General features: G+C 50.8%; 3 protein-coding genes across 11 annotated transcripts; 2 read left to right on the top strand and 1 right to left on the bottom strand.

The window, feature by feature from the left end:
- The first annotated feature begins 3,455 nt into the window (after positions 1-3,455).
- SYNC (syncoilin, intermediate filament protein) lies at positions 3,456-10,536 on the top strand. 5 transcript variants are annotated; one of them, XM_082071684.1, is made up of 5 exons: positions 4,881-4,992; positions 6,373-6,722; positions 6,855-7,819; positions 8,816-8,940; positions 9,972-10,536. In XM_082071684.1, exons 1-5 carry the CDS (start codon positions 4,949-4,951, stop codon positions 10,033-10,035), a joined length of 1,548 nt encoding a protein of 515 aa, XP_081927810.1. In that variant the 5' UTR covers positions 4,881-4,948; the 3' UTR covers positions 10,036-10,536. The 5 variants fall into 5 exon arrangements, with proteins under 5 accessions (XP_081927808.1, XP_081927809.1, XP_081927810.1 ...); XM_082071682.1 differs by lacking the exon at positions 4,881-4,992 and adding an exon at positions 3,456-3,575 and having other exon boundaries at positions 6,373-7,819; XM_082071683.1 differs by lacking the exon at positions 4,881-4,992 and adding an exon at positions 3,928-4,001 and having other exon boundaries at positions 6,373-7,819.
- Positions 10,537-11,571: 1,035 nt separating this feature from the next.
- Positions 11,572-18,513, bottom strand: RBBP4 (RB binding protein 4, chromatin remodeling factor). Of its 2 annotated transcripts, none has more exons than XM_082071394.1 (12): positions 18,299-18,513; positions 17,316-17,460; positions 16,533-16,678; positions 15,703-15,876; positions 14,967-15,082; positions 14,657-14,817; positions 14,406-14,532; positions 14,219-14,296; positions 13,278-13,354; positions 13,097-13,154; positions 12,890-13,000; positions 11,572-12,671 (listed from the first exon to the last, which is right to left on the bottom strand). In XM_082071394.1, exons 1-12 carry the CDS (start codon positions 18,312-18,314, stop codon positions 12,606-12,608), a joined length of 1,275 nt encoding a protein of 424 aa, XP_081927520.1. In that variant the 5' UTR covers positions 18,315-18,513; the 3' UTR covers positions 11,572-12,605. The 2 variants fall into 2 exon arrangements, with proteins under 2 accessions (XP_081927520.1, XP_081927519.1); XM_082071393.1 differs by having other exon boundaries at positions 17,316-17,463.
- Positions 18,514-18,585: 72 nt separating this feature from the next.
- ZBTB8OS (zinc finger and BTB domain containing 8 opposite strand) lies at positions 18,586-24,521 on the top strand. Of its 4 annotated transcripts, XM_082071396.1 has the most exons (9): positions 18,586-18,841; positions 18,981-19,066; positions 20,078-20,246; positions 21,619-21,643; positions 22,016-22,137; positions 22,348-22,430; positions 22,647-22,699; positions 22,942-22,978; positions 23,394-24,521. In XM_082071396.1, exons 3-9 carry the CDS (start codon positions 20,159-20,161, stop codon positions 23,478-23,480), a joined length of 495 nt encoding a protein of 164 aa, XP_081927522.1. In that variant the 5' UTR covers positions 18,586-18,841; positions 18,981-19,066; positions 20,078-20,158; the 3' UTR covers positions 23,481-24,521. The 4 variants fall into 4 exon arrangements, with proteins under 4 accessions (XP_081927522.1, XP_081927524.1, XP_081927521.1 ...); XM_082071398.1 differs by lacking the exon at positions 18,981-19,066 and having other exon boundaries at positions 18,586-18,924; XM_082071395.1 differs by lacking the exon at positions 18,981-19,066.
- The last annotated feature ends 596 nt before the right edge of the window (positions 24,522-25,117 follow it).

Below are 25,117 nucleotides of genomic sequence, written 5' to 3' on the forward strand. Positions count from 1 at the left end.
CCTGGCTTGCTCGGGAGCACGACCACACGGATCCGGCTGCAAGGGGACAATAAGATCCATGAGAGCCTGGCCCAGCGCGGTGACACATCCTGTTGGAGAGCAGGTCAGTGGCAGCACACGCGGCAAAGCCGGAGGCCATGAGCCTGGCAAGAAAACAGGTGGTTTCTGCTGCATTTCTCAGCTCGGTCGGATTCAGGTCCCTGGGCGGATGCGTTTCCTGATGTGAAAAGCTGCATCGTTGCATTTAAGCCGCATCATTCCCGGAGGCTCGCAAGGCCCTGGCTGTGCGCCCGGAGGAATTTGCCAACTGCTGGAAATTGCTAGAAGAATTTATAAAGCAAGAAGCCTGTCCGTCCCACAGGCTTCCCGGCACATCGCTGTCTCCCATGGGATTTGGGGCTGGCCACTGCGTGTCTCATGGGCTGCGCATCCTGCTCGGGTACCGGGGATCAGGGATGAGGATGCAGCACCGAACCCTGGCGATGCCTGCGGAAGGGCTGGGGCTCACTGTGCTTTTGTGCCTCTGCCTCTCATTCCCCCCCTTTACCCTGCCGAACACGGACTTGAGACCTAAATGAGCTCTGAAACAGTCGGGCAGTGATTTCCTGGCGCCCCCAGGGTCCCCATGATCCCAGGGGAAGGGCTGAGCGCGCCACTGCTCTCCGAGGCTTTGCTGACCCATGTCGAGGTGACCTGCGCTGGGGAAGAGCTAATCCCCTGTTAGGGCGTTTGTGTTGACTTTCTGCCGCCGTCTCCAGCTCCCGAGTCATTAGCCTCCAAAGAAATCCCTGCTTTTCACATCTTGCCTCTCCTCTGATGGCAGCAAAACTAGCTTGAAAAATATATTTGCACACAGTTATACGGCATTGTCCAAATAATCACAGCAAGAGGGAGAGTATCCGTTACCCTCTGGGGAGAGCTCTCATCAGGTGGGTAAGAGGAGGAAGGTGAAGAGGAAGGTCATCCTCTGCTTTCCATCCGTTACAGTCCCAGTCCTGGCAAAGCAGAAAAGCCCAGGAGCTCCCTAAAGCCCCAGCCCTTCGTGCAGAGCCCCAGCAAGCTTTCCCCCCTCCCCAGAGGGCTCCAGCGCCGGCAGCATGCCGGGGTACCCAGCTGGATAACTCATTTTCCGCTTGCACGGCCAAGATGGTCACAAGGATGCCGGGCGCCTCGCGGGGGGAGCAGCCACTGGCGGAGGCCCATGGGGGCAGGCAGAGAGATGGGGGGTTGTTGTGTGCCCTTAGAGCCCCCCATGCCTGATCTCTGGGAGGTGACATCCCAAGTGGCACCTGAGGGTGACAAAACACACTGCCCACTGTCTGTGGCATCAGCAGTCACCGAAGCTACTGGGGTGTCTCAGATGGTCCTTGGCCCCCCTTCCTGCCCCTCGCAGAGGGATGGCTGCTCCCTCATTACTCATTAACGCCTCCGGTGCTCCTGAGCAGCCAGGACAAGGTCCTTGTGCAGCCGCCCAGCCCCGCTGAGCCCCACGGATGCTGCTTCCCCAGAGCCGCTGATCCCCATCGCTCGCCCCAGGATATGGAAAAACCCAGCGACGAGTCCTCCCCAGTGACCCTGCTAGCGATCGTTGGGACATCGGGACCGTGTGCTGCCATGCTTAAAATGAGCACTGCGCTCAGTGGTTTAAAAATGGGGTTTACCCAAGGGTGCCTGGGCTGTAAATGTCATGGAAGGGGCGAATGCGGGTGGCTCCTTGCTCAGGTGGGCATTGCAGGATCGTGGCCGAGCGCTGCTTGGGGCACTCACCGGCCCTTGGCACAGGGTGGTACATGCAGGAGCTGGCGTGGGAGCTGCCGGGACAGGCAGCCTTGAGCAAATGTTTAAAACTTGGTATCTGCAAGTGTTTAAAGGCCGGTATCTGGGCTGAGCGAAGATAAAGCCGAAGCAGCACCATGAGGGGGTGGGCGCACTGGTGGGGGCTCCGGTGCTCGGTCCCTGCGGCCAGACCCCCCACCCATCCCTGCTGCGCTCCAGCATGCCCAGCATCACTCCCAGGAGCGGCTATGGCATGAATGGGGTTTTCCTTGTCCCCCCTTGACACAGGGCAAAGCGGGACCCAGCACCCAGATAAGCAGGAGCTGCTGGCGCCTGTGGCCTGGGGACATGGTCTGTCCCCTCCCCGGGCAGCTCCCAAGGTCCCTGCGGGGCAGACAGCGCCTCCAGGCCCCCCCTTTCATCTCTGCCCCAGCTGGGTACATGCCCACGCTGCACTCCTCTTCCTCCTCCTCCTCCTTTTCTTCCTCCTCCCTCTCGCAGGATCTATTCGGAGCCTCTTTGCACGCAGAGTTTTGGGACTGGTCCAGCATCTCCGTGGTGGGTGCAGGATGAGCCCCCAGGTGCCAGGTTCTGGGACTTGCGCCCAGTGCTCACCCTGTGTTGGGGAAGCCTCCCTGGCACCTCCAACCTGTCCCTAAAGACCCGGGTGGGGACAGCATGGGGACGGAGGAACCGCACTGCCCTGGCGGTGCCCGGTTGGCGGAGCCACTGTGCCAGCTCTGTCCCTGCCCTCGGGACAAAGCTGCTGTGTGTGACAAGAGGGAAAAATCCAGCAGGATTGGGACAGCAGCACCAGGTCACCAGAGAGGAGGCACAGCGACCCACAGCTGCTCTTTACTCCCCACAAGTCCCTTTAGCCGCTCGCCGCGTCCGTGCGGTGGGGCAGCAACCGGAGCCAGCGCCATTTATTCCAACAGCCGGAACATTTCATCTCTCAAATACTCTCCTGCCTTTTTCTTTCCCCTCCAGCAGCGCCGCCGATAACTCCGCGCCAGCTCTGTTTACCGGAGCAAAGTCCACGCGTATAACAGCGTCTCTCCGTGCCGGCCAAACCCACCGCGTGCCCGCGGCTGTGCCGAGCGCGCCGGGGTCCGGCTGCCGACACCCGAGCCGGCCGTTGCCTGGTTATATCCACAAAACAGCCCCGCGCTGGGGCCGGGGGATCCTCTTACGGAGCAGAGAACAGTTGAGCCTCTTCAATCCCCACCCTGCCCTTGGCAGCGCATCAGAGAAACCCCCCGCGCCGCTGCCATCGGCCCCTCCAGCCCCTACAAGGGTCCGTTGGGCCCGGCCCGCACGACCCGCAGGTTTCTCCCCTTGTTTCAGCTCCAGATATATATTTATAAAGGCGACTCGTGCGAATTAGCAGCATTCCTCTCCTATTGAGTCAAAAGCCTCGGCACGAATAGAGGCGCTTCATGGAAAAAAAGAGAGAGGGAAAAAAAAAAAAGGTGAGTCGTGCTGAAAAAAGCAACAGGGTAAAAAAAAAAAGAAAGAAAGAAAAAAGCACCTAAATGTCCCTTTTCCTTTTAAAGCTGTGTTCCTGGGAGATGGGCGAGCGCAGTTATTTTAAACGTGATCTCGGCAGCCCGGCAGCGAGCGGGGCGCGGGCAAGGTGGCGGTGACGCCGTGGTGACGCGGGGACGGGGTGGCACTGGGTGATGTCGCAAGCCGTGGTGCGCGTTGCTGGGCGATCTCGGGGCACGTAGGCTGGTGGCTTCCTGAGCCGGGGGTGCCCACTTCCCCAGCCGCGGCGGGCAGGATCGGGCCCAGCAGAGGTAGGCTCCTCGGCTCTAAAACCATGGGGGACAGTTGTGCCACCACCCTGGGCCGTTGCACCCCTGCCAAAGTGGGATATATCTAACATTTGCATTTTATATAAGTATATGCTAAGTATATAAGCGCCGAAGGGTGCTGTGGGGTTTGGATGGGTGCTGGGGGAAAGCAAAGCTGTGGGGATGGTGGGTGCTGGAAAAGCACATCTACGGGCAGTGAGGACAGCAGCGAGGGCGGTGTCACTGCTGGGTACACAGAGTGCGGCCACAGCCACCACGGGGCTTTGCCACCATCTCCGTCCCCAAAGCAGAGGGGAAGGGGAGGCGGGGACGGGGTTGTGGGTGGATGGGGAAGCGGAGGCTGCGCTGTGCCGGCACCGGGGCGTTCACAGGGCCAGCCTGGAGCACCTAAAGACCCCTGAGCTATTGGTATTTCATTCATTAATCTGCTTTAATAAACACTGAGGGGGGCGTAGCACCTTCGAGCAACCCGCTCCATGTGCAGGATGAGGCCGCGGCGTTTGGCCGCCATGTGCCGCATCCTCCAACGTTTCCCCTTCCAGCCGCTTGCGTTGAGGGTGGGACATCCTGGGGACACTGCCTGGGCACCCTGCTGTCCCCATCCCAGCACTGCGCTGTCCCCATCTCAGCACCCTGCTGTCCCCATCTTGGCACCCCACAGTCCCCATCCCAGCACCCCGCTGTCCCCATCCCAGCACCCTGCTGTCCCCATCTTGGCACCCTGCTGTCCCCAGCCTGGCACCCCACTGTCCCCATCCCAGCACCCCGCTGTCCTTATCCTGGCACCCTGCTGTCCCCATCCCAGCACCCCACTGTCCCCATCCCAGCACCCCACTGTCCTTATCCTGGCACCCTGCTGTCCCCATCCCAGCACCCCACTGTCCCCATCCCAGCACCCCACTGTCCTTATCCTGGCACCCTGCTGTCCCCATCCCAGCACCTCACTGTCCCCATCCCAGCACCCCACTGTCCTTATCCTAGCACCCTGCTGTCCCCATCACACCCTGGCAGGACGGGACGCCGCAGCTCCCAAGAAGGGGCATATTTGAGGCTGCACAACTCCAAGCTCCACCTTAAACCCGGGGCGGGATGGGGGCTGCGGGGGCTGCTCCCCGGGGATGCGGGTGGCTGCAGCCAAGCCCTGCGGCTGCCTCTGCCAGGGATGCAGGCGGCCGAGCCTTCCCCGCCCTCCTCCTCCTCCTCCTCCTCCTCCTCCTCCTCCTCCTCCCCGGGGCGGAGGAAGGCAGCCGCCCGCAGCTGGCACTGCAGGCGGTGGCCGGGCAGAGCGGCTGCTCCGGGGAGTCTGATTTCCAGCCCTGGTTATTAATAACCCCCCCCCGCCCCATGCTAAGCCCATGTGCAGCGCAGAGCCGGAGGTGCTGGGCTCCAGGGGAGGAAGGTAAGAGCCTCCCCCGGGGGGAGCAGAGAAGCGGGGGTGTCCGCCAGGGGGGTCTTACGGGTGAGGGATCCTGGGGGGCATGGGGCAGGTGGGGGGGGTGCCAAACGCTGGGGTGCAGGGGTGGGGTGGGGGGATCTGAGATTCAGCACCCCCTGAGCATCCCTGGACTCTCAGGATTTGGGGGGGACAGAATGGCCGCTCTGGGGTACCCAGGAGCGGTGCCCACCTGGGGGGCTCTGGGACAAGGGGCGGTGGGTGGGACAGAGCCCCCACAGCCCGCTGAGAGGGTGGGACGGCTTCCCTTCCCGCCCGCCCCCCCGCAAAACAGAGCGGACAACTTTGAAAAATGAGCGCTGACAGCGGAGGGGGGCAAAGAAAATCAAAGCGGAGCCTTTTCCCCACCTTTCCAGGCGCTGCCCCTTCTCCAGCCGAGGGGCTGTTGGGTCCGAGGCTGCGATGTGTCATCGCTGCCGAAAACTACCTTATTAGGAGAGAAAGTATCAGTGAAAATCAGTTCTTTCCTTAAAGCTGTTGCTGCGAGGCGGCGAGTGCCAGCCTGCGCTCGTTCCGCGGGGAATGACTAGACATGAGCTCAGCGGCGTGGCCGGGAGGTGAGAGCATCCTCCTGCCCAGCACACCAGCCCCGGCTCGGCCACGGGGTTCTTCCCTCCATCCCACCCCAAATAGCGCCCAGGGGGGTGTGACACACGAGTATTCGGTGGTGGCAGCTGCAGGTAGCGGGGCTGGGGGTAACGATGGGATGGGATGACTCTGCAAAGCGGAGCTCGCAGGGCTGCTGCTGCAGGAGCTGCCGCTCGCCCGGGAGCTGCTTTGCTCCTTCTCAGCCACCCTGGAGCCCGCCTGCGCTTCAGCAGCACATTCCCTTGCTGTGAGGTTATGCCACATTGCTGTAACCCCGGCACGTTTTACTGGAAGTGCCCGTGCCGGTGGTGTGCGGTGTGTGTGACACCCTGGGTGTGAGATTTTGGCACGGGCACAGCTGCTGCACTGCTCTCACCCATCACACTGGTGCCACTGGAGGGGATTGACCACGACGCGCTGGCCATTCCAGTTGGCACCAGGGTAGCTCTCATTTTCAGGTCCAGGCTTGCATCCCTTGCTCTTCCTCCATCGCAGTCAGTCACTTTTAGAGGGTTTTCTTCCCTTGTTTTGGCCCGTGCCAAAGCTGACAGTTTGGGCTGAAGTTGTCACCATAGTGTGCAAGGTTTGCACAGGCCCTGGGTGACACGGGGATGGTCATGGCAACAAGAGCACCCCCAGCTCAGCCTGCTGCGGGGCACCCGCGTCTCGCAGGGTGAAGAGGGAGGTCTGGGACCTGTAACACTCACTGCCCTGGTTCACGTGTCCTCTCCTTTCCAGGGACCTGATGGCAGAGCGCGAACACCCTTCAGAGCTGCAGCTGGATGAAGCTGGAGTATCCTCATCCTCGCAGGGAGCAGCTGCAGGTGCTGCTCCACACCCAGACCTTTCGCACAGCCCATTAGACCCAGCTTTGGGTGCGGGGGTGACGCCCTTGCACAGGGACAGCCCAGACACCTGCCAGGAGCTGCAGGCAGGCGATGGGGACACTTCCTTGGAGCTCAACATGCCAGGGTCCCATCTGGATGAGGATGCAGCCGGGGTTGGGGTCCCGCTGGATGTGGATGTGGCAGGGATCCCACTGGATGTGGATACAGAGGGAGCAGGGATCCCTCTGGATGTGGATGCTGGTGGGACAGGGATCCCGCTGGATGTGGATGCTGGTGGGACAGGGATCCCGCTGGATGTGGATGCAGATGGAGTAGACATCCCGCTGGACGTGGATACAGAGGGAGCAGGGATCGCGCTGGATGTGGATGCAGATAGAGTAGAGATCCTGCTGGATGTGGATGAGGCAGGGATCCCACTGGACTTGGATGTAGGTGGGACAGGGATCCCGCTGGACGTGGATGCAGGTGGAGCAGGATTGCCGCTGTACATGGACACAGACGGGGCAGGGATCCCAACCAACACAGACACAGATGGGGCAGGGATTCCCCTGGCCATGGATGCAGAGGGGGCAGGCAACCCCCCGGATGCAGATGGCGTGGAGCATCAGTGCCTGACCCTGGAAGAGCTGGGGGAATACTTCCAGGAGTGCATCGAAGCCGTGGAGCAGCTGGAGAAAGAGCGGGACGGCCTGATCGCGGAGCTGGCGCAGCTGCGGGAGCCGGCGCTGCAGGAGATCCGCCATGCCCACGAGGAGATCCAGGCCGCCTGCCGGCTGCTGGCCAAGGTGGAGCTGGAGAGGGACAACCTGAAGGATGAGATCCGGCAGATCAAGCAGAAGCTGTTCAAGGTGACGAAGGAGTGCGTGGCTTGCCAGTACCAGCTGGAGAGCCGGCGGCACGACCTCTCCCAGCACGCCGCGTACCGGGGCGAGCTGGAGAGCCAGGCCGGGCAGCTCTCCGGCGAGCTGTCCCGCCTCAAGGAGACCTGCGAGAAGGAGAAGGAGGTTTTGAGGCAGCGGCTGGAGACGCCGCCGTGTCGGCAGGATAACCTGTACCTGCAGGAGAGCCGCCGGCTCTCCATGGAGTTCGAGAGCTTCGTGGCAGAGAGCCGGCGGGGTTTGGAGGAGCATTACGAGCCCCAGCTGCTGCGGCTGCTGGAGAGACGCGAGGCGGGGGCCAGGGCGCTGCAGGAGATGCAGGGGGAGATCCAGGGCATGAAGGAAGCCCTGCGGCCCTTGCAGGGGGAGGTCAGCCGCCTGCGGCTGCAGAACCGCAGCCTGGAGGAGCAGATCGTCCTCGTCAAGCAGAAGCGGGATGAAGAGGTCGGGCAGTACCGGGTACGCGCCCTGGGCACCCCTTGCGCGCTCATTTTTAGAGGGCACAAGTCATTCTTTGCAGCCGGTGAAATGCGGATGCTGAAAGTCTTTGCTTGTAGGGCCGAGGGGAGGAGCGGGGTGCATGAGGAGGGTGATGAGGTGGAATATCTCCTGCTGGTTGATGTCAAAAGCATCCCCAGGTGAAGCAGCAGCCCCTGGGCAAACCCGAGGTTACAGGGATGCGGTGGGAAAGCGCTGGGACCGATGAGCTGCCAGGAAAAGCTTATTCCTGAATATATTCTCACTTGGGTTTGACCTGCCCCTTGGAAACGGGGCAAGGTGGAGGGGACAGGGTTTTCCTTCCCAGAGCGGGCAGAGCTGAGCGATGCTGCTGAGCACGGGCACCGCACGTGGCACTTGGTAAAGCCAGGTTTAAATGGAGGTGGCTTTTCTTTAAAAGCCCAGCCCTGGCGGGGCAGATCCTGCCAGGAAGGGTCTCACCTCCTGTCTCCCAAGAGGGTTATCTCTGGCTGCACCCGGCATTTCCCCCCTCCCCAGCGCCTTGTGCTGAAGGAAAAGGCAATGCAATATCTACAAGAGCACATTTGGCAAAGAGGCTCCACAATTAATCTCCCCGGTTTCAACACTCCCTGTTCTCAGCTCGTAATCGCTGCCTCCTCCCAGCTTGGCTCTGAGCAGCTTCTGGAAGCTGCTGCCCCCTCCATCCCTTCTCCTCCCTGCCCAGATGGGGACCCGGCCACCGGTGCCCGTGACACTGCCCCCCTGCGATTTCGGGGCCCGCTCTCCTTGGAGAACAGGACTTGGGGACATCCCTGATGTGCCTCCATGTTTTCTTTTCCCTGAATTCCTTGCTTATCTTCTCCTGACTCATAGGTTTATACAGCACTGACAGCTCCTCAAAACACACACCAAGTAGTCTAGGGGACAAAACCAAGAAGCCTAAGAAGCCACCTCATCCCAGCCCAGCTCACCCCCTCGTGTGTTCTCCCTCCCCAGGAGCAGGTGGAGGAGCTGGAGGACAGGCTGAAGGAGCTGAAGAACGGGGTCCAGCTCCAGCAGCGCAAGAACCAGGAGCTGGAGGAGCTGAGGACCAGCCTGCACCGCGAGCTCTCCATCTACAAGTGCGTTGGTGTCTCCTGGGGAGGGCTGGGAGGAGGACGATGGTGGGGAGAGCCTGGTGGCCACCGGACACCATGGGCTTTTGCTCCCGGTTCCTGGGCACGTGGCCCATGCGGGAGCAAGGGGACTTGAAGTGCTGCTTTCCTTAGGAATACATGGAAAAGAGCTGAGGTTTCGGTTTGGGAAACGGTGTTGTGGATGCTCTTCAGTGAGCGAGAACTGTCTTCTTTGCGTAACTCCCGGTTTCGCTCAGGTCTTCTTTACTAAATCAGATCTTTTTAAAGCTCCAGAAAACGTCCATAAGCTCATGGACTATTTTACTCATCAAATGTTGCGTAGTTACATGCTACTCCTGCCTCAGCTGTACACACTCTTAACCATTTTCTGCAGCTTTCCTGTTACTTTAGGATCCTTTTTCCCCCTTCTCCACTCAAACCTCACACTAGCACACTGTAAGGTGTTCCTGTTACAAACAGGTGTAGTTTTATTTTATCCAGGTAAGACTTTAGCACAGTAAGCATAGGGGAAGAGATCTCTGTTTCAGCCCATCACGCCATCAGCCTTTCCAGGATTTATTAAGAGTTATGACATTTACAATTCCAACCAGATCCCAACAACCTCATGTCTTTGCTGCTCGCTTCTAAATCACAGGCCCAAATCACAGCCCTATATTTAAGCCTGGGCACAGCAGCGCAGTCTCTCAGCGCCTGGCAACCTGCAGATCGCCGGCCCTGGAAGCGGCCGCGGGGCTTCTCGGGTGTCAGGACGCTCCTCGGGTTTCACGTTTGCACCGGGGACCTCAGAGTTAAGAGCTCACACCAAAAACGACGTTCCCTTCTGGTATAGCTGGTTTGTTTGCCAAGGGCTGCGCTCACAAGACCACGCACCGAGCCAGTTTCAGCGTTTCCTAATCACTTCTCTTCCACACCGCGAAAAGAAGATGCAGAAATAGCACGTCCCCCTTCCCTGTTCTCTCCTGCCAGGCGCTTTATGTAAAGCTTCAGTAACCTAAATTTACTTTCTACCCACACAGGGGCTGCTTAGAAATCTACGGCCACCTTTGCAAATCGGAAGAAAAAGCAGAGCAGGACTGTTGAACACTGAGTTTTGCTCCATAGGAGAGAGTATCCGCTGGGACGTCTCCGCTGCTCCTGCCCGACGTGCAGCAGTTGCACCAAGTCAGAAATACCAGAAAAATCACTCGTATTTCTCAAGGCACTGCTGCCGATCGTGTAATAAAACTGCTTTTCCACCGAGGAGCAGAGAAAATAATACTTGCACTGAACAATGGACAGATATGAAGAATAACAGATGTATGTTTTGCTGTGCTTGGAAAAACAAATGTATCTTGTCTTGTTCCATAGGTGGATTGTGTGAATTGCACAGGAATTATTGTGCTGGAAGCCAGTGTTAGGGGGTTGATTTTCAAAGTTTACATGCAAGAGAAGCTTTATCCTTTTAACAGGATTCTTTCTTTTGTATTTCAAGGGTCTGCTGTATTGTGACATGCTCCACCGTGGAGAACAGAAATGTTTGTGGAGGTTTCCACTTCATATAAGTCTCACACTGAAAATAAAGGTCAGAGTTTAAGGAGCCTTTTAATTCACAAAGCTGCATCTTAAAGAGAAAATAACTCGTCTGTCTTGGTGAGGTACTTATAAGGTATCCAACTAGTCATGCTGCAGGGTAACAAAACAATAAAGTTGTGTGGCAAAAGCTAAAGGGAGACCCAAAATCCGGGCAGGTGGGACACTTAAGTGCATTCTTCACTGACTGGGGATATTAATTACTCATTTACTTGTTTCACAAAGAATGCAGCAGAAAAAAAGGGGAGAATCACACAGAATGGACTGGGTTGGAAAAGACCTCATTGATCAAGTCCAACCCTTGGTCCAACTCCAGTCCGTTTACTAGATCATGGCACTAAGTGCCATGTCCAATCTCAGTTTCAAAACCTCCAGGGCCGGTGAGTCCAGCACCTCCCTGGGCAGCCATTCCAATCCTGACCACTCTCTCTGCACAGAATTGCTTTCTCATCTCCAGCCTCAATTTCCCCTGGCAGAGTTGAAGCCCGTGCCCCCTTGTCCTATTGCTGATGCCTGGGAGAAGAGCCCAATCCCCACCTGGCTAGAACTGCCCTTCAGGTAGTTCTAGAGAGTGCTGAGCTCAGCTCTAAGCCTCCTCTTCTCCAGACTGAACAAGCCCAGCTCCCTCAGCCTCTCCCCATAGGGCTTGTGTTCAGGTCCCTTCCCCAGTCTTGTTGCTCTTCTCTGGACCCGCTCCAGCACTTCAATCTCTTTCCTGAGCTGAGGGGCCCAGAACTGAACACAATACTCCAGGTGTGGCCTCCCCGATGCAGAGCACAGGGGAAGGGTCACTGCCCTTGTCCTGCTGACCACGCCAGTTTGGATACAGGACAGGACACCATTGGCCTTCTTGGCCACCTGGGCACACTGGTGGCTCATGTTGAGCTTCCTGTCCATTAGTACCCCCAGGTCCCTTTTTGCCTGACTGAAGGCAGAAGCGTCCACATGTTACAAACTGTTGCAACACCTGCTCTCTGAGTTACGCTTTAGTCTGAAAGTAGTTAATACAGAAGGGAAAAATCACAAAAATCACAACTCCACACAGCATTTACGTAGAAAAAATTTATTCCATCTGAAGCACTTACACGCAATTAGTCATGAGGAGCACGGAGAGTAAGAGGTTGCTGGTGGAACAGGACACCCCAGGGGGAGATGCGCAGGAACTAGTGGCCTAACTCCTAAAAAAAGTAGTTCATCCACGTTTAATTTGCTTTACAGATCCCAGCTACCAATGCTGTTTGAGGTTAGCGGGCACGCCGTCCATGGTACGTCAGCTGGTAGGAACACACACCTTTACAACTCGGTGGCCCCAAGGTTTTAAAAACCATTTCACAGAAAGGAAAGAAATATATGTGAAAAACACAGCTCAAGAAACACACAATAGAGCAAAATACATGGAAGGCAAACAACACTCTGCGGGAATAGCTAATGGATCCAAACTGCTGTCAACCAGCAGATGGGTGCAAAGGGAAAGGAAGGAAAGAAGGAATGCAAAACCCAGAACTGCCAGTAGAGACAAAAAATATATAGAAATGTAACTTTAGCTGAAGTCAGGATCTGCAGAGGCAGAAAAAGCCACAAGGTACAGATGAACTAAAGGAACCCCAAGACCTCAGAGCTGTACTGAAGAGGACAAGACCTTCCGCGCTCCAGTTCTGAACTGCCAGTGGATTAACGCTTGTATCATCTCCATTGGCTCAAACACGCTCTGGCAGCTTTAACTTTTGTTTAAATTAGGCAAAACCCACAGCTGTAGCAAGCTAAAACAGAAGAAAACAAATCATCCAACCCAAGTTTGCTCTGTGTGATGAAGGCGGCTAAAATGGGACAGGCAGCCCCGCGCAAAGAGGCTGCTGGGGGATATGGGAGCGAGGAGCTACGCACAGCACCAGCGGAGTGGGGCTGAGCCCTTTTTTAGGGAGTCCTCCCCGTCTGGATTGAAAAGAAGCCACCTGTGGATGTGATCTACAGAAGGATGGCTGAACACAAAGTCTACGTGTGTCTCAAAACCAGTGTTAAGTCAATATCAGGGTTGAGAGGGAAGAGAACGAAACAGACTAAAAACAGGAAAGGGTTGTTGTTTAGGAGCCTTGACCTTCTGGATCCACGCTTCCTTCGGGGTCTTCATCATTATAAATGTTCTCCGCCTGCAAGACACAGAGGGAGGAACTGAAGCAGCATTTTGCCACCACACTGAGCAGGATTCCACCTGCTAAAACACTTCCAAAAGTCATAGATGTTTTTCATCTCTATCACCCATCCCTGGTCCCCCAAGACCAATTAATATTAAAGAAGGAGCACAAAGAGCCTTTTTTTAACAGCCGTGTCTCCAAAACACTCCCTAACATCTTCCCAAACAACTCACCATTTGCCAGACTTGCATGATATTATCTTCTGATACAGAACAAATTACCCAGGGCTCATTCGGATTCCAGGAGAAATCAGATATCTTTGCAGTATGACCACCATGAATAAACTAGTATTGGGGAAAGAAAAAAGGGGAATGTTTTCAAATGTACATCGCAGAACTGCATAATAGGTGAGAACAAGCAATGGGATTCCAAAGACTCACCAACAGCTCTGGGGGACCATCCTCAGCATCTTCAGGGGATTGCTCTTCTCCAATTTTACTGTAAAAATAACAAAAAAGGAGGAAAAATGAAAAGGTTGGGGTTTACTTGGTTGGTTTCTGAAATGTAATGTAATTTATCAATAATATTTTGTCAGGACAAGGTGGCAAATTTGGGGTTTACCTCAAGTCCCAGACGTTTAGCCTGCGGTCAGTGCCACTGGAGGCCAATATAGTTTCATTATGGGGAGACCACTGAACCTACAGACGAGGATGAATTTTGACAAGGAGTTAGTTTGAAGAAGCTGTAACATGACAGACGTTCCCAACAAACTACAGATTCTTTAAGCGGTAGGTACGGTTTACAGATGAAAAGAAATCGCTGTAATTAACTGCCCAAAAGCTCATATTTACTACTTCTGCTGGAGATGAATCTCTCCAAAACACACCACTTAATAGGATCACAGGACTGGAAAAGAACACATAATTCTGCACGCTAAGCTGACATTAAGATTCCACGTGTAAATCTATTTTGAGGTAACTACAGTCTTAAGTAGTAATCCTTCCACAAGAAAAAAATAAATCAACATATTTTTCTCCTGAGCAAGGCATGAGTTGGAGATGGAAATACTATTTCTGCTCAGCATATGTTACCAGTGATGTTACCATTCTATATTTACACCAGCAAAATGAGCGATTGTTCATTGTCACAGGATGTTCTGGTGATGCGCAGTGATGGGCACTGGGTGCACCTTCCTACAGGACCAAGCTGAGATGAAAATGCTGCAGCGATCCCATCTCATCTCATGGTGCCTCCCTGCTTCAATCTGCTGCCATGAATAATTGACATTTCCTCCGCACTGCTAGCGTTTCACCTTGTGTCGTGGCTAAAGCTCTCAACCATTTCCTCGTTATTTTGCCTCTGGCTTTGTGGACACTCTTATCTGTTCTGGAGCCCCACAGAGCGCTACACGGCTCACCAAGAAGCCAGACAATTATAAGCAGAAGAGAGAAAAGAATGTTTGAGTTTTAATTTCCTAAAAACAGAGTCAAAGAGAATATTTTTCATCTTTCCCAGAGAGCTGAGTAGAATTGTCTACATGTACAAAAGATATTTTGTTATACCTGAAATATTTCATCTTTATGTGATTCAAAAGAGTGCAACTTCAGTTTCAGGTTCCTCAAGTCCCATAGAGCAACAGTCTGGGAAAAAAAAATACAAACCAGTTTTTTGTTGAAGTAACCAATATATACAACCAGACTTCTGCATCAGAAACTAAAAAACTGCGTTCCAAATTCAAGGCAGACGTACCTTATCAGCTGATCCCGTAGCCAGGATAAACTCACTGTAGGGATTGAAGGAGAGGCAGTTGACTTCAGCTGTGTGGGCGTCCACGGAATGACTGGGTTTGGAGGTGTTGTTCGACCGAGTGTCCCAACTGCACGTGGAAAACACAGAATGGAAACAAAAGTTTACACCCCATTTTACTGAGGGACTAAGGAGCAGATGGGAAAGCAAGAGGGACAGAAGCATTTGTTTTCTGAAGACATTACCCCACTTACATCATGAGTTTCTGATCATCAGCAACAGATCCAAAGAGAGACTCGTGGAGCAGGTGCCAAGATACATCTTCCACTACTGCTGTGTGCCCTGTGAAGATGGTCTTTGCATCCACCACTTTGCCTTCTTTTGGAACAGCGCTGATATCCCACAAGCAAATGGTCTTTAAAAAAGCAAAACATTTGGAAACATTGCATCTTTAGACAGCCACTCTCTTCACCTCCCCTCCTTCTCTAAACAAAATAACACTTTGGACCCTTGCCAAGGGACACAGAGCGCAGGTTGTACCCCAGCTGTATTTAAAGTACTCACATGATCATCAGAAGCACTAAGCAAATGCCCACTGAGGTTTGGGTTCCACGACAGCCCGTATCCTTCCTTCTGGTGCCCACGGAGACGCAGATCAGGGTTACACTCTCCAGAAGGGTCTGTAAAGAGGCAGCGTAAGAACTTCAGTGCCTACTATCATTCCCAGTACCTCCCAGAATACCTGGCATTAAGTGTTACTGTGCTTTACTAAACTTTGCACTGACATTTTCAACAGCTGGATGGAACAACAGCAGCTCATCTCAGTTACTGCTTAAAAACGCTCTGCTGGAGCGATATTTTTCCTTGTCTCATCATCTCCAACTGCACTTTGAGGACACCACTTCTGATCCAACCCGCACGTGGCAGAACTAGTTACTCTAAATGACCTTGATGAGTTCATTGGTAAATGACTGTTCATATCCTCCCAGGACAACAGCTCAGCTACCCAGCAAATCATAAAGTTTCCAAAAAGCCACCTTCCAGCACCCCAAATACCAAGACATGCAGTAACAAAATACACAGTAAAACACCAAAAGGAAAAAAGCGTACCCTTCTACTGATAGCTACTGAATATCCATTGCTTAAGCTTCAGATAAAACAACCGTCTACACTAAACACCCACTTTCCCCTAAAATCACACATAAGATGCAATCCACAAAACTTTTAAACCTGTTTTTCACTACATTTTTTTAAGGAAGAGCTGGCTGATCTCTGAAGCACAAACACAACATAAAAGCACCTGGTTTGGAGGGGTGTTTGGTGTAATCAAAGACGAGGACATCGCTGGATGGAGTCTTTGTGGCGATGATGCACGGGTTCTGCGGCATGTAACGTGCTCTGTTCACTTCTCCCTCGTGATTTATCTTGATTTCAATTTCAATTTTCCCACTAACTGACCCAAAGCCTCCAAACTCTGGAAATAAGAATTCAGTAGTTGTAAACAACGAGGCAATTTCAGATCAAGACACAAAGATCCAGACTCAACGACTGGTACTACCAAGCACTTATGAGAAGTGTTTAACTTGTAGCAATGCTGACAGCCAGCTAAGATTACAGAAAGCATCAAATTCAAGTCTGACATACTGAACAAAATACAATTATCTTTTTATCCAAGAGGGGCTGGCACAACTATAAGGCAGCAGAATTCAGACAAAAAAAGAACTTTTGAAATATTACACTCCTCTGAAATAAAATATTCTTTTACATGAGTGACTTTCTCACTGGAAGAGTTTATGTAATGCTAAAGTGATAAGAAAAATACCAATAAGCAGTACTCCATGAAATTCAGTGTTGATTCCTGATGAGAAATAGGGAGGGGTGAGTCTTCCCCACACACTTTTACAATAAGGCTGCCACCTTCTTTTTTCATCATTATATTAAGACATTATGTCCATTCAGATTACATAGTATTTGTCTATTAAGTAAAGGTACCACTTAGAAATAAATTGATCAGTTTAGAAGTAATATCCAAACTTCGCTGTCTGAACTTTAAGGAGAGACAAATAATCTATTGAGAAGGGAAAGCAAAAATGGTTAAAACTCCCGCAGTCCATGTTTTGGGTCTCTTACCTCCTTTCTCACTATCATAGTGTGAGGCATCAAACTGCGCATCGTCGTTGGGCAACTGCACACTCGCTATCACGAGATGGTTTTGTTCATCTGAAGTGTGGGTGCCAAGCACTAACCGGTGGATACTGAAATCTTTGCCCTCGGGTCTGCAGGGAAAGAGAGTTACATGAGACACAAAAGGAGGGGTTGACACAAATACTGAGCTGATTACAACATTTTTTGATGACAGCTTTTTGATAACACGCTTTTATCGCTGCTCTCCTGCTCCAACACCAAACTCGCTTCCCCAGGTGGAAATCACTTATCAGAACTCAAGATCTCAACCTAAAATTTCCCCAGCGCAACATTTCAACACCATAATTCCTGTGCCTTCCCTTCAGAGACCTTTGCAGCTCCTCCCGAGTGCAACTCTGAGCGGCACAAACACGCACAGCAAGCAGCACGCACAGCAAGCAGAACATTGTTAGGGAAACAACCCAGTGGTTATACAGATATTATATCTAGTTCTATTTTTGAGTAGTGTATCGCTTAGTAAAGGGGAGGGCGAACCTGGGAGAGAAAAACATGGAAATGAAATGCGTGAAAGTATCTTCTCAGTAACAGAAGACATTTTATCTCTCTAGTGTTCATAGTCCTCAACTTGCTGTTGCCAAGGGAAGGGTACTAAAAAGCATTTAAGATAGAAATGAATCACATAGTGTCTTACTTTAACAAAAAGTGATCCTAGATTTACTATGTACTCTGCTTTAGGGGAAAAAAAAAAAGGCAAAAGGATCAGTTTACCTTGTAACATCAGGAAGCCACTGAGCCGTCAAGCTGGGCCATTCCAGAGCATGGGTCATTACCAAATCGTATAAGAAGGGCGTATTCTTTTTCCATATTTTATACTCTTCATTGATCACACGTTCTTCCACTGCATCATCAAAGGCTGCTAAAGTGGTTTTTTTTAAAAAAATGCATATGATTAGCCTTTATAAATATATTTACACCACATGCAAAACACTGTGAGTGGGCAACTGAATAAAGAGCCAACTACATCACACCCTGGGTTGCTGTTGGACTATTCGAGCAGCTGCTGGATGATTAAACATCCTCTGTTGCACATTGTTTCTGGATATATGGCTCAGATTAACCATGTGAATTTTCACCATCTCAACTGAAGCAGCATAACAAACTCGTTAAATTTGGTGCCCGGGGATCTCGTGAAGGCAAACCCAGAGCTATAAAGATGTTTAAACTGCTGTTCAATGGAGCACTATGGGCGCAGCCTTGAACTACCGGCTCCCAAAATCCAGTCTTCCCCCGGTTTCTCTCAGAGTTTTATACCGTCTGTCCCGCCCTCCCCTGGGGAAGGACGGGCAGGCAGAGCCCCGATGGCGGGGCTGGTGACATCCCTTTGTCTGCACCCCGGCACTCCCGGTTACCGGCCCGGAAAACACAAACTCCCTCCAGCCGCGGATACAACCGGATCGGAAGGTGAAGGGGGGGCCGGGCGGAGGGGCCCGGGCAGGCCCCCCACCCCCCGGGCGGTGTCGCCTCCCGACCCGTCGGGCCACAACCCCCCACCCGCTGGCCCCGGGGAGGCGCCGGCCGCGTGGCGAGACCGGCCCCGCCCCGCGCGCCCCCTGGCGGAGCCGCCCCCGCTCCCCTCACACCGGTGCCTGAGGCGGGGCGGGGGGGGGAAGGCCGGTTACCCCGCGCCTCACGGAGCGGAGGAGGCCGCGCCGCGGGGCCTGCGCCACGCCACGCCACGCCGCGAGGCCTACCTTCCTTGTCCGCCATGGCGGGGCGGGGGGGGAAGCGGGGCGGCTGCGGGGAGCGAGGCGAGGCGGGGCGGGCTGGGCTGGGTGAGGCGGGCGGCCGGTTGCTCCGCTCCCTGCTCGGACCCCTCCGGCCGCGGCTCTATTGTTTCCTGCCCCCGCTGCGTACCGCTCCGGCGCCGCGCACCCCTTCGCGCGCCAACGCCGGCCAATCGCCGCCCGCCGCCGGGCCGTCACAGCCAATCGGGCGTGAGGCGCGGGGCGGGGACACGGGGCGGGAGAGCGTGCGCGGCGGTCACGTGGGAGATGGCCGGGAGGAAGGCGGGGGAGGAAGGGGCCGCTGAAGCTCCCCTGGGAGCCGCCATTTTCCGGAGGATAGGGAAGGGGAGGGCGTTGCGCGCCCCTCGCTCCGCTCTTAAAGCGGCAGCGCCCGGCACTGAGGGGCTCCTCCCGGTTGAGGCCCCGGTTTAGGAGCTGGAAGGCCCGTGGCCGCGGTTTCCTCCGGTCACCACAACTGAGGGCAGTCGGTGTCGGGACAGGACCAGACTGGTGCGTGTGTGGGGCCGAGGCTTGGCCCTCCCTCCTCACAGAGCCACCCAGAAACCTTCGCAGTATCCTCACCTTGCTCTTGGGTTATTAATTATCTATCATCACTAATAACTTCTTTATTTTTTTCCCCGCAATTCAGTGTAGCGGCTGGTTCCAGTCGGCCTGCTGTGGGTAACCTGGCATGATCGGTTGTGGATCTGACCATCCACAGTCAAGGCTTAGCAGGTTTAAAATCAAAATGTGGCTTCATCTGCGTTTATTCCCTCAGAGGACCATTGGCTTCTCAATTCTGCGTTGCTCTTTGTGACATTTTTAGGCACTTACCTGAAGACAGAAACTGGAACTCCCATGTAGTTGTGTTTCTAAGCCTGACAGTAAGATCCACTCCTATTTAAAGTAGCCTTGGTGATGTTGTGCGCTACCTATTAATCTGTAATTTACGTTACTTACAGAACTCTTGGGCTCAGCTGTGCATAAATATTTTGATTCACAAAAATATTAGGAAAATTAGAATGGTTATTTTATCTGGAGATGCGGAGAGTTCTAAGTCTGAAGAAACTTAGTTAATAAGGTTCTCCAATTTGTGTCTGTTAGATTTACAAATGAAAGCTTGCATGAAACTGAGCAACTTCTAAGATCTGAAAATTTGACTTTTAAATAGGGATTTGATAACAGTTCTTGCTTTAAAAACTTTTAAAGACATTGTGCAACAAAAGAAACAGGAAAACTTGGTGCTTGTGTGCCATGCATGTGTTTCTAGGATTGAAGCCTTAAATGTGGTCCCTGTCCTAAGAAAAAATTGACTGGCTCCAGATCTTCCTTCCTGGGGTTTGGAGGCAATGCAAATTCCAGCTTGCTGTGTAAAGTACCAGTGGGCTGATTATTTTTCATTACTAAGGTATTTTATTATTTGAGAATTAATAAAATGCTTAGTGCTGTGCGAAACAAGGAAGAAGAAACATGGTTCTTCCCAGAAAAGGCCGGAGTTCACGCATTCTGTAAGCACTGTAGTCCTTTGGCTTCACTGGCTGAGTGTAACTCGTAGCAGTCCAGAGGCAAGTGGTATAGGATTAAATTTGGAACTTCCCTCGTCTCCCAGTGACAGTTTGGAGAGCAAACAACTCAAATGAGGTGCATTTAGTGATTCTTGAGTATCTGAGCCTGTCTACAACTTAACGAACTGCTATTGAATGGAAAGAACTGAACGCAGAGATGATTCTCCCTTTTCTCCCACAGCATCCCAAGTGCTGAAGCTCTCGCCGAGGTGCCCAGGTTTCCAGCCGCCGGGAAGCGAGTGAGTTGGCCAAACCAGCAGCCATGGCAGCCGACGAGAGGGACTACAACCTGACAGAGGAGCAGAAGGCCATCAAAGCCAAATACCCTCCGCTCAATAAGAAATACGAATGTGAGCGTTTTTAGCAATGTCCTGAGAGTGCAATCATGACGGGAAGGGAGGGGACAGAAAACAGCTGGATGTGCTTTTTAGGTGCATGTGAAGTTTCTTAATATGTTGGTATTGTGTGTGTTTAGACTGTGGGATGCATCTGCAGTTGAATTAATAGAGATATCTACATTTTTCTTTATCACCGGTAAATGCCTTTGTTGTTATGGGTGCAAAAGAAATCATAACAGAAATCAATTAGTTAAGTCTCACTTTGGAAACACTCCCCTTTCAGGCTATTTCTTAGCAAGGCGGTACATTTTTCTACCTCTTATATAGGAAGATTGTGTTGGTCTTCCCTGTGGTGTTTTTTCTCCTACATGTACTGCTTAAAGATCAATTATCTCTCCCTCTCCCCACCCCTGCAATGTCTTCTAAGAACACGTCAGGCAAGTGACAGCCCAGGGCACTCACAGGAGTTCACAAACACATTCAGTGTTTGAGCTGTATCTGTCTGGAGGGACGGTGTCTGTTCCTCTGTTAGAATATATATTTTTGGGATGCGTTCAGATCTTTATTTGATAGCAGTGCAGAAATATGGTGACGTATTGCAATAGTCACGCTGTTCCCATAGCTGGAAGAGGTTTTATTCTCCTTTTACATCTGCTGGAATTTGTTTGCTTTAGAGACCGTCGTTGAGAATCCATTAATAATGTGTGAATGATTTAAACAGCATCAGAACAATCTGCCAGTTAGAGTGACCAAGTGTGGTGTTTATTTTACATCCCAAGTTAGCTCTGTTTTTGCCAATTTGGCATTTCTCTCACTCCTCTAAATGAATATAAATATTGTTCATATGTTATAAAACTTGATACATGCTTGGGATGTTAGCCCTATGTTATTAGTGACTATTGCCTTTTATTTTGTATTACATACTTCAAAAAAAACCTTCTTTTTGCATAATGGATGGTTTTGGGTGTGGACAGGTGTATTTGTTCACTGAGCTGGAAATATTTGCAGATCTCACCCCCTACATGAATAATTTTCCATCCTGCAGACTTCAGCAAAAACATTTTACTTCTGGTTGAAGTTTATTGCAGTTAACTTGTAGAAACCCGTTGCGTTACAACAGCCATACCTTGCACCCAGTGCTGTACGCATAGGGCACTGACATAATTATATTATACACTGTTTTTCTGCTTGGTAGGAATAATCCAAGATTCCACCTGTGCTAATGTTTTCTTATATATTGCAAAATAGATTATCGCTGTTTCACATCTGAAAATGAATGCAAAAAGTTCTTGTTGTAACAGCAATATCTGATTTTCTTTTCTTTAGTGCTCACTTTTAAAGTATATTTGGTGATGTTGTGCCTTTTCTTTGTCGTTCCCTGCAGATTTGGATCACACCGCAGATGTGCAGTAAGTGTGGGCAGCTGGGGTTTCTCACTATGACAAATTGAGTCACTGCTTTAAGTCCGGAGTAACTGTTGAGAACTGGTTGCAGATGTACACCTGGTGGAACTGTGAAATGTCACACACTGTGGTTTTTGATGGTCAGTTATTTCTTCTGCTCTTGGGAGAGCATAAAATCACATTTGGCTTCTTCTCTAATGTGGTGCTGCTGATTAGACTTGTGTTACTTGGAAATGTCTTTTGAAATCTCCTTTTAATCTCTTCCTTTTAAATGAAATTCCTTCTGAGTAGTTCACTTTTATAGACGTGTAATTTAGGAAATAACTTTCTTGTTGTCTGGTAAACCATTGATTTTTCCATATTCTCATGGTTTTTTAGGCTCCATGCCTGGGGGGACACTTTGGAAGAAGCCTTTGAGCAGTGTGTCATGGCCATGTTTGGCTACATGACCGACACTGAGACCGTGGAACCTGTGGATACAGTAGAGGTAGAGGCAGAAGGTAAGGCTGTGCTGCCTTCTATAGAAGGGGACCAAAATTTTGAATCTTTATGCGTAGTGTTGTTGCAGTTAATTAAAATCTAATGAAGCATCACTAATCTGAATCTTCTAATAGTGCAGAAGGTGTACGTTAGATATACATCTGATGTACTCTTAAAAATGTTTGGGTGAGGTAAATCAGCTGAGCATCTTCTCTGCTTCAACCATGCAGGACATGACATGTTATCTCTTCTCTTCCACTTCTTGGATGAGTGGCTGTATAAATTCAGCGCTAATGAGTTCTTCATACCCAGGGTAAGTGTTCTGTTTGGATCTTTTTCCATTTGTAAGTTGAGGGTATTCTCTGATAATACCAGCACTGAATTTGATGTTACTTTAGCGGAAAAAAAGGGACACAACAGGTCACTTAATCATAGTGGAATATAACCCTTGTAAATGGGATTTACTGAGAATTTCTGCCTGAAGATAGAAGATGTTACTAACGTATTTCTCCTCTCGCTTTCTCTGCAGGAAGTGAAAGTGCTTTACATTGACCGAATGCAATTCAAAATAAGATCAATTGGGTGAGCTTAAATGATCAGTTGAGTAATTTACTGAAAATGCACCTATTGCCTTCAGAGTAACCACTCTGAAATCCCGTGATGTGCTGGCATCCTCTGGTGCTTTCTAAGAAGTGGATTGTGGAATTCTTTTTTCCTTCTTTTGAGGCTTTAAAGGAAAATCTCACTGTCCTGTGCTCATCAGTGAAACTATTTGATAAATATTACCAAAATTCCAAACACCTCTCTTCTTTTTGTCTTTAAAGGTGGGGAGAAGAGTTCTCCTTACCCAAACACCCTCAGGTATGCAGTGCTTCATCTGTACTTCTACATTGTGGGGGTAGGATGGGGAGGGGTGGTGTCTTTTAAATTGGATCTTTAAGTTTTCAAGAGATCCAAGTATAAACACATCTCAATGGTATCACAGGCACTGAACTTAAAATCTCATGTTCTGCCTGTTTCTGCATCTGATGCTTCCTCAGCACTAGCAAAGAGGAGGAGGAATTTGTAATATTCAAGAGGCAATAAAATAAGGGAAGAGTTACTTATTCACTAGTATGCCAACTTTCTTATTCATCAAAACAAATATAGTTACAGCTTTTAGGGAGGAAAAACTATGAAACAATAACATTTTAGAAGGTAATAAATACTATGTGTTATGAACTGCTAGAAGGGATGTTATTCAGAGCGTCCATGCTTTTGTGTCTTTTCTTTCTAGGGCACAGAGGTGAAAGCCATAACGTACTCAGCAATGCAGATCTGTGAAGACGAAAAGCCAGAAGTCTTTGTCATCATTGATATTTAAAGCAAGAAAAGCGTGGTCGAGCAGATGCTTCTCATCAGCTGGCAGAAGTCCCTTGAAAAGTGTAATCACCGAAGTGACTGAGGAATTGGCCAATTTGAGTCATAAATTGGAGGGAGTCATTGTGGGGACTGTCAGCCTGTGGATGGTGAGACAGAAATACCTGCAGGCCAGGAAAAAAAAGAGCTGGTTGGATTTTGGGGGGTGTTGAGAAGAAGAGAGTTGTAGGGGCTGAAAGTCTCTCAGGATTGCTAGTACTCAGCTTTTAAGGCTTCTACATCTGTTAGATGCTATATGAACTAAACAGAAATTAGTGGAGCTGTTAGGTAAAATACTCTGGTTTTGTAGGGTGGCAGGAGATAATGTTCATCTACATGATTTCATTTGCAGGTTGAAGTGTTCCAATTCTGAGGTGACGTCCCTCCTCATATTATATAAAAGGTCCAAAAGACCAAAGTGGGTTGGATTTAATGTGGAAAAAATTCTGTCTGTTCAAAGGACACCTAAAAAGTACACCAATTTAAAAAACAAACACACCTTTAGATTACTTAAAAAAAAGTCATACCAGCAGGTGGTGCTGAATTGCTGTAAATAAATTTCCACATGAAATCCTAAAGCATGTGATCATGTACATGGAATCCTAATAGCTTCTGTTATCATTCTAAAAAGTATTTGCTGCCATAGAAGGGGATGCACCAGATTTTATGTCGTGCAAAAGGTGATTCTCTTATTTTAAAAAGCAAATCATTTGAATCTGCTTCACTGTCTTCCTTTAGAAAGGACAATCCAGAGAATACTTTAATGTCAAAGGATAATGGACTTCACTGAATCAAAATTAATAAAAAAATATTCAAAAGTGTGTTTTGTTTTAAATGACAGGACAGCAAATGTGCATTACCTGCCATTGCTCTGAGTGAGGGACAGTCGGTGCTGGCCTGACAGGCGGTTTTTATCGTAAATGCTACAAGTGCCTCACCTCTGAGGGACTATCTCATTTTATTGTGTCATAAAGGCATCTTAAATAAATCTGGTTTTATTCCTGTATTGTGAAGATCTGTTTTTATTTCCATATCATGAAGACTGAGGGTTAAATTCCCTTTTATTTCTTAGGAAAGCTTCAATGCTGAAATAAAACTTTGACTGAAAGATTTGATGGATTGGTGGGTGAATAATTTTGGCCAGAGGATTTGTAACAGAAATGAGCTACACTTGGGCTTTTTTTCTCCACTAAGGTGAGAAGATTCTTTTTGGCAGAAAGAATGGCGATATGCCTATTTGATGGTACAAAAGTACAACTTTTCACAGGGCGGGTTTTCCTCCCGCCTCAGGATCAACCCCCGCGCGTGACCGCCGTGGCGGGCCACGCGGCACCGCCCCCAGCGGCGGCTTCGAGACCTCATTGGCTGGTTGGGTGAGGTGGCTGGGATTAGCCAATCAGGCGTCGAGTTGAGGCAGCTTTATTCTCCACGTCGCCTGAGGAGACTCCCTACACCCTCTGACAGCAGCCTTATATTAAGTGGCTAGCGTCTCCTTCCATGATCTATAAACTCTCCTCTACCTTGACTGAAATAAGGCATTTGACAGTCTCTCACAGCATCCTTACTGCCAAACTGAGGGAGTGCGGTCTGGATGAGCGGCTA

This window comes from Streptopelia decaocto (genome assembly GCF_964273445.1).
Source record: "Streptopelia decaocto genome assembly, chromosome: 23".
NCBI lineage: Eukaryota > Metazoa > Chordata > Aves > Columbiformes > Columbidae > Streptopelia > Streptopelia decaocto.